Source organism: Rutidosis leptorrhynchoides, chromosome 6 (assembly GCF_046630445.1).
Source record: "Rutidosis leptorrhynchoides isolate AG116_Rl617_1_P2 chromosome 6, CSIRO_AGI_Rlap_v1, whole genome shotgun sequence".
Classification (NCBI taxonomy): domain Eukaryota; kingdom Viridiplantae; phylum Streptophyta; class Magnoliopsida; order Asterales; family Asteraceae; genus Rutidosis; species Rutidosis leptorrhynchoides.
This window is the reverse complement of record NC_092338.1, coordinates 223,684,591-223,701,157: the sequence shown is the minus strand read 5'-3', so window position 1 is coordinate 223,701,157 and position 16,567 is coordinate 223,684,591. Positions and strand designations below refer to the sequence as shown.

At 33.3% G+C, this 16,567-nt stretch overlaps 1 protein-coding gene across 1 annotated transcript in view; it reads left to right on the top strand.

Moving 5' to 3' along the window:
- The window catches only part of LOC139854411 (uncharacterized), a 74,153-nt gene extending 67,326 nt beyond the window's left edge, over positions 1 to 6,827 (top strand). Inside the window, exons 6-12 of the mRNA XM_071843716.1 lie at positions 3,054 to 3,155; positions 5,581 to 5,663; positions 5,735 to 5,825; positions 5,917 to 6,024; positions 6,113 to 6,199; positions 6,519 to 6,587; positions 6,678 to 6,827. Of these exons, the coding sequence (XP_071699817.1) occupies positions 3,054 to 3,155; positions 5,581 to 5,663; positions 5,735 to 5,825; positions 5,917 to 6,024; positions 6,113 to 6,199; positions 6,519 to 6,587; positions 6,678 to 6,827 (690 nt within the window). The remainder of the gene's footprint in view (positions 1 to 3,053; positions 3,156 to 5,580; positions 5,664 to 5,734; positions 5,826 to 5,916; positions 6,025 to 6,112; positions 6,200 to 6,518; positions 6,588 to 6,677) is intronic.
- The last annotated feature ends 9,740 nt before the right edge of the window (positions 6,828 to 16,567 follow it).

Sequence of the window (16,567 nt, the reverse complement as noted above, 5' to 3'; positions counted from 1 at the left end):
TGTTCATCATTATGAACATCATCTCCAACATGTTGTGGAGTAACTGGATCCAAATCAACAAGATCAGCACTAGGTTGAGGAACTGAATCTGCCTTATCAACATCTTTTAACATCTGATCTTCTGTAAATACAACATCTCGGCTTCGTACGAGTTTCTTCTGAACTGGATCATATAACCTGTACCCAAAATCATCTTCACCATAGCCGAGGAATACACATGGCTTAGTCTTCATATCAAGCTTTGACCTCTCATCTTTGGGAACATGAACAAAAGCTTTACATCCAAAAACTCGTAAATGGCGGTAAGAAACATCTTTGCCGCTCCAAACCCTGTTAGGAACATCAAAACGCAAAGGAACACAAGGGGTTAGATTAATAATATGAACTGCCGTATTTAAAGCCTCGCCCCAAAAGGAATCGGACAACCCTGCATGTGAAAGCAAACATCTAACTCTCTCAACCAAAGTTCTGTTCATCCTCTCTGCTAAGCCATTCAACTGAGGTGTCTTTGGTGGAGTCTTTTGATGCCGAATACCATTCTCCTTACAGTAAGCATCAAATCTGCCAATGTATTCACCGCCATTATCAGTCCGAATACACTTGAGTTTCTTCCCCGTTTGCCTTTAAGGTATAAACCCACACCTTCCTGGAATGATCATCGATGAATGTAACAAAGTAGAAACATCCACCAAGTGTCCTAGTCTTCATAGGCCCACAAACATCTGAATGCACTAGATCAAGTATGTTCTCCATTCGAAAAGGAGAATGACTCTTAAACGCAACTCTGGTCTGTTTACCTGCCAAACAGTGAGAACACTTACTCAAATTAATATCACTAACACCTGACAACACATTCTTCTTAAACAAGATAGACATCCCCTTTTCACTCATGTGGCCAAGTCTTTTATGCCACAACTCAGTAGAATCAACATTGTCCATTGCGTTAACAATGTTCTGGATGATCTTCGGACGCGTGATGTATAATCTGGAGTCTTTCTTTCCTCTTCCCACTATCATAGAACCAAGAGTTAGTTTCCAAATACCATTACCAAAACTGTTATAATAACCATCATCATCAAGAATGCCTGTTGAAATAACATTAAGTCTCATATCCGGAACATGTTTTACATTATGCAAAACTAACTCCATTCCCGTGTCAAATTTCAAACAAACATCTCCAATACCAACAATCTTTGATAACCCGGCATTACCCATCCTAGCAAATCCATAGTCACCTGGAGTGTAAGATGAGAAGTGATCTCTACAAATTGCAACATGACATGTAGCACCACTATCAACAATCCAACTCGTGTCATCATGAGTAAGATTAATCATATCATAATCAATACAAACAAAGAATTCATCCGTAATAGTGTTAACTTCAACCTTATCATCATCACCACCATCACTTTTCTTTTGTTTATTCTTGTCATATGCCTTTTTCTTCTCATTCTTCAACTTTGGACAATACCACTTTGTGTGCCCCTTTTCATGACAATTATAACACTCAACGTTAGCAAATTTGCCTTTGCGTGAGCTGCTACGATGATTGCCTCTTTTACCCTGACCTCTACTATGACTTCTCCCCCGCGTTTCTGTGACCAAGATATCTGACTGTGAAGAGGAACCTTGTGACTTTCTTCTCATCTCTTCATTCAAAATACTACCCTTAGCCAATTCCATGGTGATAGTAACATTCGGTGCAGAGTTGGACAAAGATGTCCTAAAAGTCTCCCGAGAGTCCGGTAATGTACCAAGTAACCAGAGACCCTGAATCTCATCCTCAAACTTGATACCCATACCTGCAAGCTGATTTATAATACCCTGATATGCATTTAGGTGATCTGTAATAGGAGTCCCATCATGATACTTCAAAGCCATCATCTGCTTAATTAAGAACAACTTGTTATTCCCAGTCTTTCGTTCATATAACTGCTCAAGCTTTTTCCATAAGGCTTTAGCATCAGTCTCCCCAGTAATATGATTCACAACATTATCATCAACCCACTGCCGAATATACCCACATACTTGTCTATGCAAAATTTTCCATTGAGCATCAGATTTTTCCTCAGGTTTATCCTCAGTAAAAACAGGCAAATAATAATCTTTCACATAAAGAAGATCCTCCATTTTACCTTTCCAAACATGATAATTTGAACCATTTAAACTAATCATTTTACTTGTATTAGCTTCCATCTTTCACACAAGTCAAATCAAATAACCTAGCTCTAGATACCAATTTGATGGGAAAATAATCACAACGGGCAATCTACAAAGCGGAAACAAACCCGTTTGACAAGCATTTCCCGACCCGTATGAACCCGTGAGGAAACTAACAAACAAGCTATATCAAAACCAACCTAAATCAGTCCCAATTTAGTACCAAATCAGCTAATAACAATAATCGAGCACACACAATACACACGAGAATTTTTACGTGGAAAACCTCTCAAAATCGAGAGTAAAAACCACGGGACTCGTAAGCCACTTAAATTCCACTATCATCAACAAAGAGAACAATACAATAGGTCTTCTCTAGATCATATAGAGGTATACAACATCATCATACTCTTGAACTACAACAATCAACAAGTATATGAACAACCTAAAAAGACAAAAGAGGAATTATCTCACCCAAAAATCTGCTCTCTGTTCCAGCAGCAAGAACACGACCTACAGACCTTATTAGACGAATTCAACGATTGAAAATGTTGGCACTGATGTCAGGAAGACACAGTCCAAAAATTGTGAAGATTCAACGGTCGGATCTCCGGGGATCGAAGGTTTTCTGGCCTGCTGTCACTGTAGACGGGAATTGGGGTTTTGACTCTTTTTCTTGATCTCTCTTGCACTCTTGATAATGAAAACAGCTGCAACTTGATGTTTTAAGATGCCCTCCTATGCTTGACCAAGTCAACCAAGCAATGGGCCTAATTTTGTTGGGCTTGGGCTTGTTAATACTTACTCATATTTGAAAACCCAATAACAAAACCCAACAGTCATTACTAATAAGACAAGTATATTTTCTTTTCTCTTTTGGTTTATGTGAGCAGGATTGGACCGCTTATTTGTTTCACCTTTTCCCATCTTTGCTATTGCTAAGGTCATGCTTTTGGGATGGATGTATTTCTGCATTGCTTGTCCAGCTTTACCAGGTAATATATATATATATATATATATATATATATATATATATATATATATATATATATATATATATATATATATATATATATATATATATATATATGGGCAAGATCAATGGGGAAGTAACCAATCGGGGGAAGCGGGGGAAGCAAAAAAAAAAAAAAATCGTTTTTTGAAAAAACTTTGTTCACGAATATTATAGATTGGATGAAAATAAGAACATTTAAAAAAGACACTTCGTGATGAATGTTATTATTTTGGCGGGAAAACGATCGACAAAAATAACATTCAAGATAATATTGTTCGTGAAGAATGTTAACGTTTTTTTTTTCATGTTTTGTGAAGTAAAATTTAGCTCGATTTAGAATTTAGGGTTTAGGGTTTAGAGTTTAGTGTTTTGGGTTTATTACATAAACTCAAAACACCAAACCCTAAACCCTAAACCGTTCGTGTTAAAAACTCAATCTAAATCCTAAATCTAAACCCTAAATTTCTAAACCCTAATATCTAAACCCTATAAACCCAATAGCTAAAACCTCAACATACGCTCGAAAAACACGATAATTGTTATATATTATTTTTCGAGCGTTTTCCCGCCAAAATAAAAACATTCATCACAAAGTGTCTCTACTAAATGTTCATATTTTCATCTCATCTATAATGTTCGTGAACAAAGTTTTTTCAAAAAAAGAAAAAAAAAAGTTGTTGCTTCCCCCCGATTGGTTACTTCCCTCTTGATCCTACCACTATATATATATATATATATATATATATATATATATATATATATATATATATATATATATATATATATATAATCAAGAGGGAAGTAATTTTTGGGAGAAAATGGGGGGAAGTAAACTTTTTTCATTTTTTTCGAAATTTTTTTTTTCAGACATCAATATATATATATATATATATATATATATATATATATATATATATATATATATATATATATATATATATATATATATATATATATATATATATATATAATCAAGAGGGAAGCACTTTTTTGGGGGAAAATGGGGGAAGTAAACTTTTTTCATTTTTTTCGGAATTTTTTTTTCCAAACAACAAGATCACATGAAAATATGAACATTTAAAAAAGATACTTTGTGATGAATGTTATTATTTTGGCGGAAAAACGCTCGAAGAGAAAAATGAAAACATGCATCATGTGTAATATTATGCTTCTGAGTTTTTTTAAGGGTTTAAAAATTAGGGTTTAGAAAATTAGGGTTTAGAAATTAGGGGGTTAAAAATTAGGGTTTAGCTATTAGGGTTTAGTATTTAGGGTTTAGATTGAATTTTTAACACGAACGGTTTAGAGTTTAGGGTTTAGGATTTAGGGTTTTGGGTTTTGGGTTTAGGGTTTAGGGAACGTTTTAGAGTTTAGAGTTTAGGTTTTAGGTTTTGGGTTTAGGGACTAAACCCTAAATCCTAAACTCTAAATCGGGCTAAATTTCGAAAAAAACACTTCACATAAGATGAAAACAAAACGATGCAAATAAACTCTAATTAAATCATTACTCATGATGAATGTTATCATTTATTTCTTCGAGCAATTTCCCGCCAAATAATAACATTCGTCACAAAGTGTCTTTTTTAAATGTTCATATTTTCATGTGATCTTAATGTTTGAAGGAAAAAATTAAAAAAAAAAACAAAAAAAAAATTACTTGCCCCTAAAAAAGTGATTCCCTCTTGATGATGACCCTGTATATACATATATAGTGCTAAGGTCATGCTTTTGGGATGGATGTATTTGATGTTTGAAGTTTCAGATAGATAATCAGTTATTTGAGTGTTAGTGAAATTTCTGCTACTTTGTGTTGTAATAGGTAAAATAACTGAAAAGGACCTTCTTATATAATGTTGAATCAATAAAGGTTCAGTGTCACAAAATAGTTACTTAACAAATTTCTGATTTAAAGGAATTTTATTTTCATGGGAAGCATCGCGGCACATAAACGTTTTTGGACAGTAGTGGTACTGCAATTTTCTATTTTTTACCATCAAATGATACACACACACATCCCATTTAGAAGAAGCACTAAAAAAATCCTTCTTTAACATCCAAAGAGATTTACGTTATAGCTGCATTTTAACGTCAAAAAGAAGCTTTAGTTGGCGAGGAATTTATACTGAATATCTTATGTTATTCAAATTACCACAAATGTGAAATTTGGTAAACTGAGATACCTATAGTTTTCCATTTATCCTAATTAATATTTTTGATTCAATATCTGTTTATAGTCAGCTATACTAATGTGTCTAAACAAATTATCATAAGAATTATTTTATCAAACACATCAGAATTAGAATCAGTTGACTTATACCTAAATCGCTACTGATAATTTGCTACTTGAAAAGACAATAGTTAGATAACCAAGTAAAGTGCCTAATAAGTGTTTGTCAACTTTTCAGGCATGGTTGCTCTTCTTCTATACAGGATTGGCTTTACTAGAGAATATTTTAAGAATTAACGGAAGCGACATACGCCATGGTTTGTGTTGCGTATATATGCTGATAAAGCCAGCCTTTCATAAGTTTAGAATACTAAAAAAATGTAAATTGTCAGGTGGATATATCATCACTATTGTGCAATGCTCATGTCACTCATCAGTCTTACATGGGAGATTGAAAGGGTACCTGATTGCACCCAGAAGAAGGTTTGGTTCTTCTCTTTTGTGTCCCATGTTAGTAAATATATGTTATAACCTTAAATGGTTTTACCTTATTGTGTGCTTCCGCGTGTTGCAGGAAGGTATACAATATTTTCTGATATGGGCAATTGTGCAAGCAATTGTAATGTTTCTACAGAACAAATACCAACGGAATAGGCTCTATGCACGTATCGCACTCGGAAAGGTATAATAATCTTATTAAGGAGTGAAAAAAACTTGACTCTGAAAGTTGAATACGAGATCGTAAATTTGACTTTTAATATTGATATCAGGCTAAAAGAATGGATGTTGTTGGGGGAGAAACTGCTGGAGTTGAAGGTCAAATATGGTGGTTATTCCCCGTACTCTTCGGCTTGCAGGTACTTTTGGAAAAGTAATTCTACGTTTTGCAAGCTATATTGTTACTTATAATTAGCTTGTGAAGGTCATGCCGTATTATAGCAGCGTTGAATGCTACCTTAAAAACTTTTCGTGACAAAATATTGTCCCGCTTATGGGTAATAAGAGTCAAACAAATTAGTTTTAAAATTTTCAAATCAGTGAGATGCTTTAATTATTTCAAGGATTCAAACTACGTGTAGTCGACTACTCTAATATAAGTGTTTTGATTGAGCAATCTGATTAGTAAACAAATAAGAATAGTTAATCCCTGCCTGCCTGCATGATCTGTTTTTGTAGGCTTCTGAAGCATATCTAGGTCTGCTATTGTTGAAAACCGCAGTATTGGGTGTCATTTCAGAATGGCAGGTAAGATTTCTAAACATAGAGAATTCAGCATCGTTTGAAATTGGAAGTTTATGCTGTTAGGTTATTATATCGAAATTTATGGTTCTCCAGGTGGTTGCATGTGGAATCCTTCTTGTAATAATGGCTGCCGGCAATTTTATGACCACAGTAGAAACTCTTGTTTCAAAGTCGCGGGTTAAAGTTAAGGCCAAAATGAAAAGAGAGAAAAGCAAGAGTGATATGCTCCAGGGTTCCTCATGATCTAAAGAATCGATCATACATACCGAGGATATCGTCATATCATGTTAGGTTTGGTTAAGTTAGATGAAACATGAGCCAACCTTTTTTTGGATAAAAACAGGCGGCAACTTGACCCAAATGCCCCAAGGATCCTCCCTCTTGGTATTTTTTGATGTCTGTATAACATCTTTTGAAATGGTGAAGGTTTTTGATTTTATTAAACCTGGGCTAGCTTTATAGTTGGGCTTTAATTAAAGTTATATAACTATGTTAAGGTTGTTATTCTACATTATTTAATTGTGTATATACGTAGTTCTCAATGTAATCATTGCTTGTATGATGTACAAGTTATTATCCCTAAATGATAGACAACTTTGTTTGCTGAAATACGGTCGCAACAAACATTCATATGCATGCGTATATTACACAGACGCAATGTCATTTTTGTGCAGTTCTATTAAGAGCCAACGCACGTAGTAGTGATAATATAAAAACAGTATTAAGATTTAAATATCATGGGCAAAGATGGAATTTCTACTTGCACATTTCATATTTAAAGTTCAGTGGGGGAAAATGTTCACAAACTCATTTGGGATTGACAAAGATACACTATGGTGCTGACATCGAACGAATATAAACGATTATCAGTGAAGCTGCATTCTAAAATTTCACTAGAAACTAAGGGCGCCAGAATTTGAATCATTCCCTGAAGTTCCTTGAGGTTGGATAGAAATTTCGGAATGCATTAGGGTTTAGTGTGTGTTTTCAATGTGTTATTGAAAGTATAAGTCTTGTATCTTCTTGATTTTTGCATACGCATCTTGACAGTCTCTAGGTTCTTGATGTATCTTCAAAATCTCTCTTTAATTTAGTGCTGGTAAGTCCTGATAGTCTTCATGAGTTCCAAAAATGAGTTTTGATAACGCGCAAAAAAACTTGTTTTTAACTTCGTTATCTCTCTCATTTTATGGACTTTATTGAATAAATACTCCAACAATCCCTTTTATTAGCTTATATAGATATTGAAAAAAGCAAAGACAATGGCGTAAGAATCGTCGAAAACAGACTTATAACGAAGAAAACAGAGTAAAAACAACGAACGATCGAAAAACGAGCTCTAGTCCGGCACCTACCCGCATCCGGCAGAAGCCACAATATTAGGAGTCCGGTAGAGTGCTCCCGGACCGTGGACCGGCGGGTCCGGTGATCCGGCACCACAATCTTGGGAACGGCTAGGGATGCACCCTCGGATCCGGCACCACAAGTTGGGGTCCGACGTGACCACACCTGGATTCGGGACCCATCTCTTGGAGACCTACTGGATGTTTCCCAAGCAAGCATTTTTCTTCTCAGTTGGGCACCAAAATCAGTCCGGCCCATTCTTTGAAGATTTCAGTTGGGTGAGATAGAGGGACCAATTTTGCCAAGCTACCAGAACTTGTTCCTTTAAATAGGGATTCATTCCTAACATTTCAACATACCTTACATACTTGACACACTCTCCACTTCTCAATTACTTCAAGTTTCAGAGTCAGTTAGCGATTTACAGTCTGACATTTTCTCACCTTAAGGTAGCGAATAAATTAGTTGAATAACATCTAAAGGCGAACGTAAAGATTTGTACAGTAATAGCTAGGAGTGTTAAAAAAAAATTCAAAAAGCAAATTATATTATAAACATGAAAGGGCTCATCCTGAGAGCCCAACCCACATTACAACTCGAAAATCCAATCAGACTAGCAGAAGCAGAATACTCACAATAGCAGGAATTAAGTTATTGAGTATGCAACTGTAGAACTTAAAACAAATTAAAACAGAATTGCAGTAGCTAGTCTAACTATGCAACATAAGAGTAAGGGTTAGAGAGCCATTCTACGCACTCGATCTTCAAGTTCTTGACCCGATTAGATATCATTCGAACGCTTAAAGTTGAATTTCCATTAGAGCCGTCGGTCCACTCCAACTTATGTTTGAGAATATTTTCAAGTTGCGATTACGCCACATTAGTACAAGTCCATTCCGTAGCTTGTCAAATTTTCCATCCCAAAGGTGTCATAGCTCGATTACTCCTTCCACGAAAAGCTTCATTAATACTTAAATTTGTTACAGGATCCAATCCCCACCATTTGTATAGTCATTCCCCAATATCTAACGAATGACGACTAAGAAACATATAGTGATCAATTGCTTCCAAATCATCGTCGCATAGCGGGCATCTTACGGAATCAAGGTCTATCCCTCTTTTGTCTAGATTAACACGAGTTTGAATACGTCTCTTTAAAATCCTCCACATGAAAACTTCAACTTTACCCGGAACCAAATTATTTTTGAGATTTTCTTTCCTTGTTCTATTATCTAACAAAGCCAATCGTCGATGAGTCTCGCTAACTTTGGTGTCGTGAATAAGCTATTTGATGTCAGCTTCCAAATCCACGTGTCTCGATTCTTGTCATATTTAACATATGAATTCAATAAGTTAGTTTTTGAAGGTCGTCTCACGCCGGTCCTATCAGTTCCCGATTCCATCTCCAAGTCGAAAGCCATGACCGATCAACCCACTGTATCATGTCGGGAATCGTTGCATTTTGATATGCTTCTAGATTATGCAATCACTTGTATTTAACGTTTAAAGGAATGTCAAGCAACAATGGATCATCCTAGAATCTGGTCTCACTTCCAGCGCCAATTTGTCTTGTGAATGATGTGCTAAAGCTCAGTCATGTTTTGTCAGTTTCAAAACCTGCACGAACAATGTTTAACCAAACACCGCCTTTCCCTTGTGGCCTGTTATGACCGTAAGGAATAAGCATGCCATTTGGCCAACGTGTATTTTTTAAAACCGAAACCCAGAGTGAGTTTTTACAGTTTTAAGCCCCCCAAAACCATTGCCCCAAGAGAGCAAGATTTAACCCTAAGGGATCCAATATAGGGCAAAAGAGAATCCTCTCATTTGATTCAAGTCATTTTTGAACACTCACCCGACCCGCCCCAAATAAAATTATGTCTAATATTCTCTAAACATTTAATAACACTTGTGGGAGCACAAAAAAGGGATAAATAGTATAGCGATAAACTATTAAGGACCGATTTAACAAGCGTTAACCTTCCACAAAAAGAAACCGTTTTAGCTTTCAAATTCGGGAGTCTTGAGTTGAATTTGTCAACCACGGGTATGTAACTTTTCTAGTTGAAATGTCCCGTTCATATTGATTATAAACATTCCATATTAATTGATTTCGTCGCGAGGTTTTGACCTCTATATGAGACGTTTTTCAAAGACTGCATTCATTTTTAAAACAACCATAACCTTTATTTTATCGATAAAGGTTTAAAAGCATTACGTAGATTAGCAAATAATGATAATCTAAAATATACCGTTTACACACGACCATTACATAATGGTTTACAATAAGAATATATTACATCAAAAATAAGTTTCTTGAATGCAGTTTTTACATAATATCATAAAAGCATGGACTCCAAATCTTGTCCTTATTTTAGTATGCAACAGCGGAAGTTCTTAATAATCACCTGAGAATAAACATGCTTAAAACGTCAACAAAAATGTTGGTGAGTTATAGGTTTAACCTATATATTATCAAATCATAATAATAGACCACAAGATTTCATATTTCAATATACATCTCATACATAGAGATAAAAATCATTCATATGGTGAACCGACATTAACAAGATGCATATATAAGAATATCCCCATCAATCCGGGACACCCTTCGGATATGATATAAATTTCGAAGTACTAAAGCATCCGGTACTTTGGATGGGGTTTGTTAGGCCCAATAGATCTATCTTTAGGATTCACGTCAATTAGGGTGTCTGTTCCCTAATTCTTAGATTACCAGACTTAATAAAAAGGGGCATATTCGATTTCGATAATTCAACCATAGAATGTAGTTTCACGTACTTGTGTCTATTTTGTAAATCATTTATAAAACCTGCATGTATTCTCATCCCAAAATATTAGATTTTAAAAGTGGAACTATAAATCACTTTCACAGATTTTTACTTCGTCGGGAAGTAAGACTTGGCCACTGGTCGATTCACGAACCTATAACAAATATGTACATATATATCAAAGTATGTTCAAAATATATTTACAACATTTTTAATACGTTTTACTGTTTTAAGTTTATTAAGTCAGCTGTCCTTGTTAGTAACTTACAACTAGTTGTCCATAATTAGATGTACAGAATAAATCGATATATATTATCTTGAATCAATCCACGACCCAGTGTATACACGTCTCAGGCTAGATCACAACTCAAACTATATATATTTTTGGAATCAACCTCAACCCTGTATAGCTAACTCCAACATTACTGCATATAGAGTGTCTATGGTTGTTCCAAATAATATATATAGATGGGTCGATATGATATGTCAAAATATTTGCATACGTGTCTATGGTATCCCAAGATTACATAATATATTAGAATACATGTATAATACAATATAAGTTATCTAGGATATGATTAATATAGATTTGTTACCAATTTTCACGTAGCTACAACAAGCAAAAATAACCAATCTTGTTTTAAACATAACTTCTTCATTTTAAATCCGTTTTGAGTGAATCAAATTGCTATGGTTTAATATTGAACTTAACTTTATGAATCTATACAGAAAAAGTATAAGTTTATAGTCTGAATTACAGGTTACAAGTCGTTTTTGTAAAGGTAGTCATTTCAGTCGAAAGAACGACGTCTAGATGACCATTTTGGAAAACATACTTCCACTTTGATTTTAACCATGATTTTTGGATATAGTTTCATGTTCATAAGAAAAATCATTTTCCCAGAAGAACAACTTTTAAATCAAAGTTATCATAGTTTTTAATTATCCAAACCAAAACAGCCCCCGGTTTCACTACGACGGCGTATATCCGATTTTATGGTGTTCATCGTGTTTCCAGGTTTTAAATCATTAAGTTAGCATATCATAAAGATATAGAACATGTGTTTAGTTGATTTTAAAAGTCAAGTTAGAAGGATTAACTTTTGTTTGCGAACAACTTTAGAATTAACTAAACTATGTTCTAGTGATTACAAGTTTAAACCTTCGAATAAGATAGCTTTATATGTATGAATCGAATGATGTTATGAACATCATTACTACCTCAAGTTTTCTGGATAAAATCACTGGAAATGAGAAAAATGGATCTAGCTTCAAAGGATCCTTGGATGGCTTGAAAGTTCTTGAAACAGAATCATGACACGAAAACAATTCAAGTAAGATTTTCACTCGAAATAAGATTGTTATAGTTGTAGAAATTGAATCAAAGTTTGAATATGAATATTACCTAGAATTAGAAAGATAGCCTACTATAAATAACAAAGGTTCCTTGATCTTAGATGATTACTTGGAATGGATTAGAAAGCTTGGAAGTAGACTTGCAAGCTTGGAAGTAGACTTGCAAACTTGGAAGTATTCATGATTTTTATGAAACTATACTTATGAAATTTATGAAGAACACTTAGAACTTGAAGATAGAACTTGAGAGATATCACTCAGATGAAGAAAATTGAAGAATGAAAGTGTTTGTAGGTGTTTTTGGTCATTGGTATATGGATTAGATATAAAGGATGTGTAATTTTGTTTTCATGTAAATAAGTCATGAATGATTACTCATATTTTTATAATTTTATGAGATATTTCATGCTAGTTGCCAAATGATGGTTCCCACATGTGTTAGGTGACTCACATGGGCTGCTAAGAGCTGATCATTGGAGTGTATATACCAATAGTACATACATCTAAAAGCTGTGTATTGTACGAGTACGAATAAGAGTGCATACGAGTAGAATTGTTGATGAAACTGAACGAGGATGTAATTGTAAGCATTTTTGTTAAGTAGAAGTATTTTGATGTCTCTTGAAGTCTTTCAAAAGTGTAAGAATACATATAAAAACACAACATGTATATACATTCTAATGGAGTCATTAAGTCTTCGTTAGTCGTTACATGTAAGTGTTGTTTTGTAACCTTTAAGTTAACGATCTCAATTAATGTTGTTAACCCAATGTTTATTATATCAAATGAGATGTTAAATTATTATATTATCATGATATTATGACGTATGAATATCTATTAATATGATATATACATTAAAATATCGTTACAACGATAATCGTTACATATAAGACTCGTTTCGTAATTCTTGGGTTAGTAGTCTTGTTTTTACATATGTAGTTCATTGTTAACACACTTAATGATATATTTAAATATCATTTTATCATGTTAAATATAGTGTATTAATATCTTAATATGATACATATGTATTTAGTAGACGTTATCATAACGATAATCGTTATATATATCATTTCGAGTTTCTTAACTTAGTAATCTCATTTCTTATGTATATCACACATTGTTAATATACTTAGTGCGATACTTACTCATCATAATCTTATGTCAACCATATATATATGTCTATATATATACCACAACATGTAGTTTTTACAATTTTGTAACGTTCGTGAATCGCCGGTCAACATGGGTGATCAATTGTCTATATGAAACTTATTTCATTTAATTAAGTCTTAACAAGTTTGATTGCTTAACACGTTGGAAACATTTAGTCATGTAAATATCAATCTCAATTAATATATATAAACATGGAAAAGTTCGGGTCACTACACTAGTCGACTCATATTACGCCCAATAAGTAACCCTAAGTAAGTAAAAGGGAACTCGCCAACTTTACATCCAACACGAAGGGCCATTCGATCAACTTCTTTCTTTATCACACCTAAGCCAAAGATAAGACTTTCATGAAAATCGATTTTAAGGCCCGACACCTTTTCAAAGCAATTAAGTAACTTAATGAGATTGCAAAAGTTTTGTCTACTCAAATTTTGTAATATAAAGACTTAGGTGTCGTTTGTTTTTCGTCTGCCGATCTTATTATGTCTTATGTTTGCGCGCTCGGATATATTTTTCACTACAGACTATTTGTTTATCTGAAAATATAAGATAAAATATCTTATTATTTCTGCAAACTCGCAGACTTATAAATGCATCTAAATGTTGCAGACATGATTAAGCTATTTTGTAGACATTAAAACAAACGGTCTTTACTATTCAAGCATACAGACCTTCAAGTCACATTTTCTCTACAGACATGGTCCGCAGATCTTAAAACAAAAATATCTTAAAAAATAAACAGCACCTTTTTGGTGATTTCTTTCCGCCATCTACCTTTTATTATCACTACTTTTATGCTTACGATATTATTGTACTCCAATTACATATCTCTTCAGTTTTAATATAACTCACCGGGTGGATGTAGTGACCCGAACATTTCCATGTTTATATATATTAATTGAGATTGATATTTACATGATTAAATGTTTCCAACATGTTAAGCAATCAAACTTGTTAAGATTTGATTAATTGAAATATGTTTCATATAGACAATTGACCACCCAAGTTGACCGGTGATTCACGAACGTTAAAACTTGTAAAAACTATATGATGACATATATATGGATATATATATAGTTAACATGATACTATGATAAGTAAACATATCATTAAGTATATTAACAATGAACTACATATGTAAAAACAAGACTACTAACTTAATGATTTTTAAACGAGACATATATGTAACGATTATCGTTGTAAAGACATTTAATGTATATATATCATATTAAGAGATATTCATACATGATAATATCATGATAATATAATAATTTAAAATCTCATTTGATATTATAAACATTGGGTTAACAACATTTAACAAGATCGTTAACCTAAAGGTTTCAAAACAACACTTACATGTAACAACTAACGATGACTTAACGACTCAGTTAAAATGTATATACATGTAGTGTTTTAATATGTATTTATACACTTTTGAAAGACTTCAATACACTTATCAAAATACTTCTACTTAACAAAAATGCTTACAATTACATCCTCGTTCAGTTTTATCAACAATTCTACTCGTATGCACCCGTATTCGTACTCGTACAATACACAGCTTTTAGATGTATGTACTATTGGTATATACACTCCAATGATCAGCTCTTAGCAGCCCATGTGAGTCACCTAACACATGTGGGAACCATCATTTGACAACTAGCATGAAATATCTCATAAAATTACAAAAATATGAGTAATCATTCATGACTTATTTACATGAAAACAAAATTACATATCCTTTATATCTAATCCATACACCAACGACCAAAAACACCTACAAAAACTTTCATTCTTCAATTTTATTCATCTAATTGATCTCTCTCAAGTTCTATCTTCAAGTTCTAAGTGTTCTTCATAAATTCCAAAAGTTCTAGTTTCATAAAATCAAGAATACTTTCAAGTTTGCTAGCTCACTTCCAATCTTGTAAGGTGATCATCCAACCTCAAGAAATATTTGTTTCTTACAGTAGGTTATCATTCTAATACAAGGTAATAATCATATTCAAACTTTGGTTCAATTTCTATAACTATAACAATCTTATTTCAAGTGATGATCTTACTTGAACTTGTTTTCGTGTCATGATTCTGCTTCAAGAACTTCGAGCCATCCAAGGATCCATTGAAGCTAGATCCACTTTTCCCTTTTCCAGTAGGTTTATCCAAGGAACTTAAGGTAGTAATGATGTTCATAACATCATTCGATTCATACATATAAAGCTATCTTATTCGAAGGTTTAAACTTGTAATCACTAGAACATAGTTTAGTTAATTCTAAACTTGTTCGCAAACAAAAGTTAATCCTTCTAACTTGACTTTTAAAATCAACTAAACACATGTTATATATCTATATGATAAGCTAACTTAATGATTTAAAACCTGGAAACACGAAAAACACCGTAAAACCGGATTTACGCCGTCGTAGTAACACCGCGGGCTGTTTTGGGTTAGTTAATTAAAAACTATGATAAACTTTGATTTTAAAGTTGTTATTCTGAGAAAATGATTTTTATTATGAACATGAAACTATATCCAAAAATTATGATTAAACTCAAAGTGGAAGTATGTTTTCTAAAATGGTCATCTAGACGTCGTTCTTTCGACTGAAATGACTACCTTTACAAAAATGACTTGTAACTTATTTTTCCGACTATAAAACTATACTTTTTCTGTTTAGGTTCATAAAATAGAGTTCAATATGAAACCATAGCAATTTGATTCACTCAAAACGGATTTAAAATGAAGAAGTTATGGGTAAAACAAGATTGGATAATTTTTCTCATTTTAACTACGTGAAAATTGTTAACAAATCTATTCCAACCATAACTTAATCAACTTGTATTGTATATTATGTAATCTTGAGATACCATAGACACGTATACAATGTTTCGACCTATCATGTCGACACATCTATATATATTTCGGAACAACCATAGACACTCTATATGTGAATGTTGGAGTTAGCTATACAGGGTTGAGGTTGATTCCAAAATATATATAGTTTGAGTTGTGATCAATACTGAGATACGTATACAGTGGGTCGTGGATTGATTCAATATAATATTTATCGATTTATTTCTGTACATCTAACTGTGGACAACTAGTTGTAGGTTACTAACGAGGACAGCTGACTTAATAAACTTAAAACATCAAAATATATTAAAAGTGTTGTAAATATATTTTGAACATACTTTGATATATATGTATATATTGTTATAGGTTCGTGAATCAACCAGTGGCCAAGTCTTACTTCCCGACGAAGTAAAAATCTGTGAAAGTGAGTTATAGTCCCACTTTTAAAATCTAATATTTTTGGGA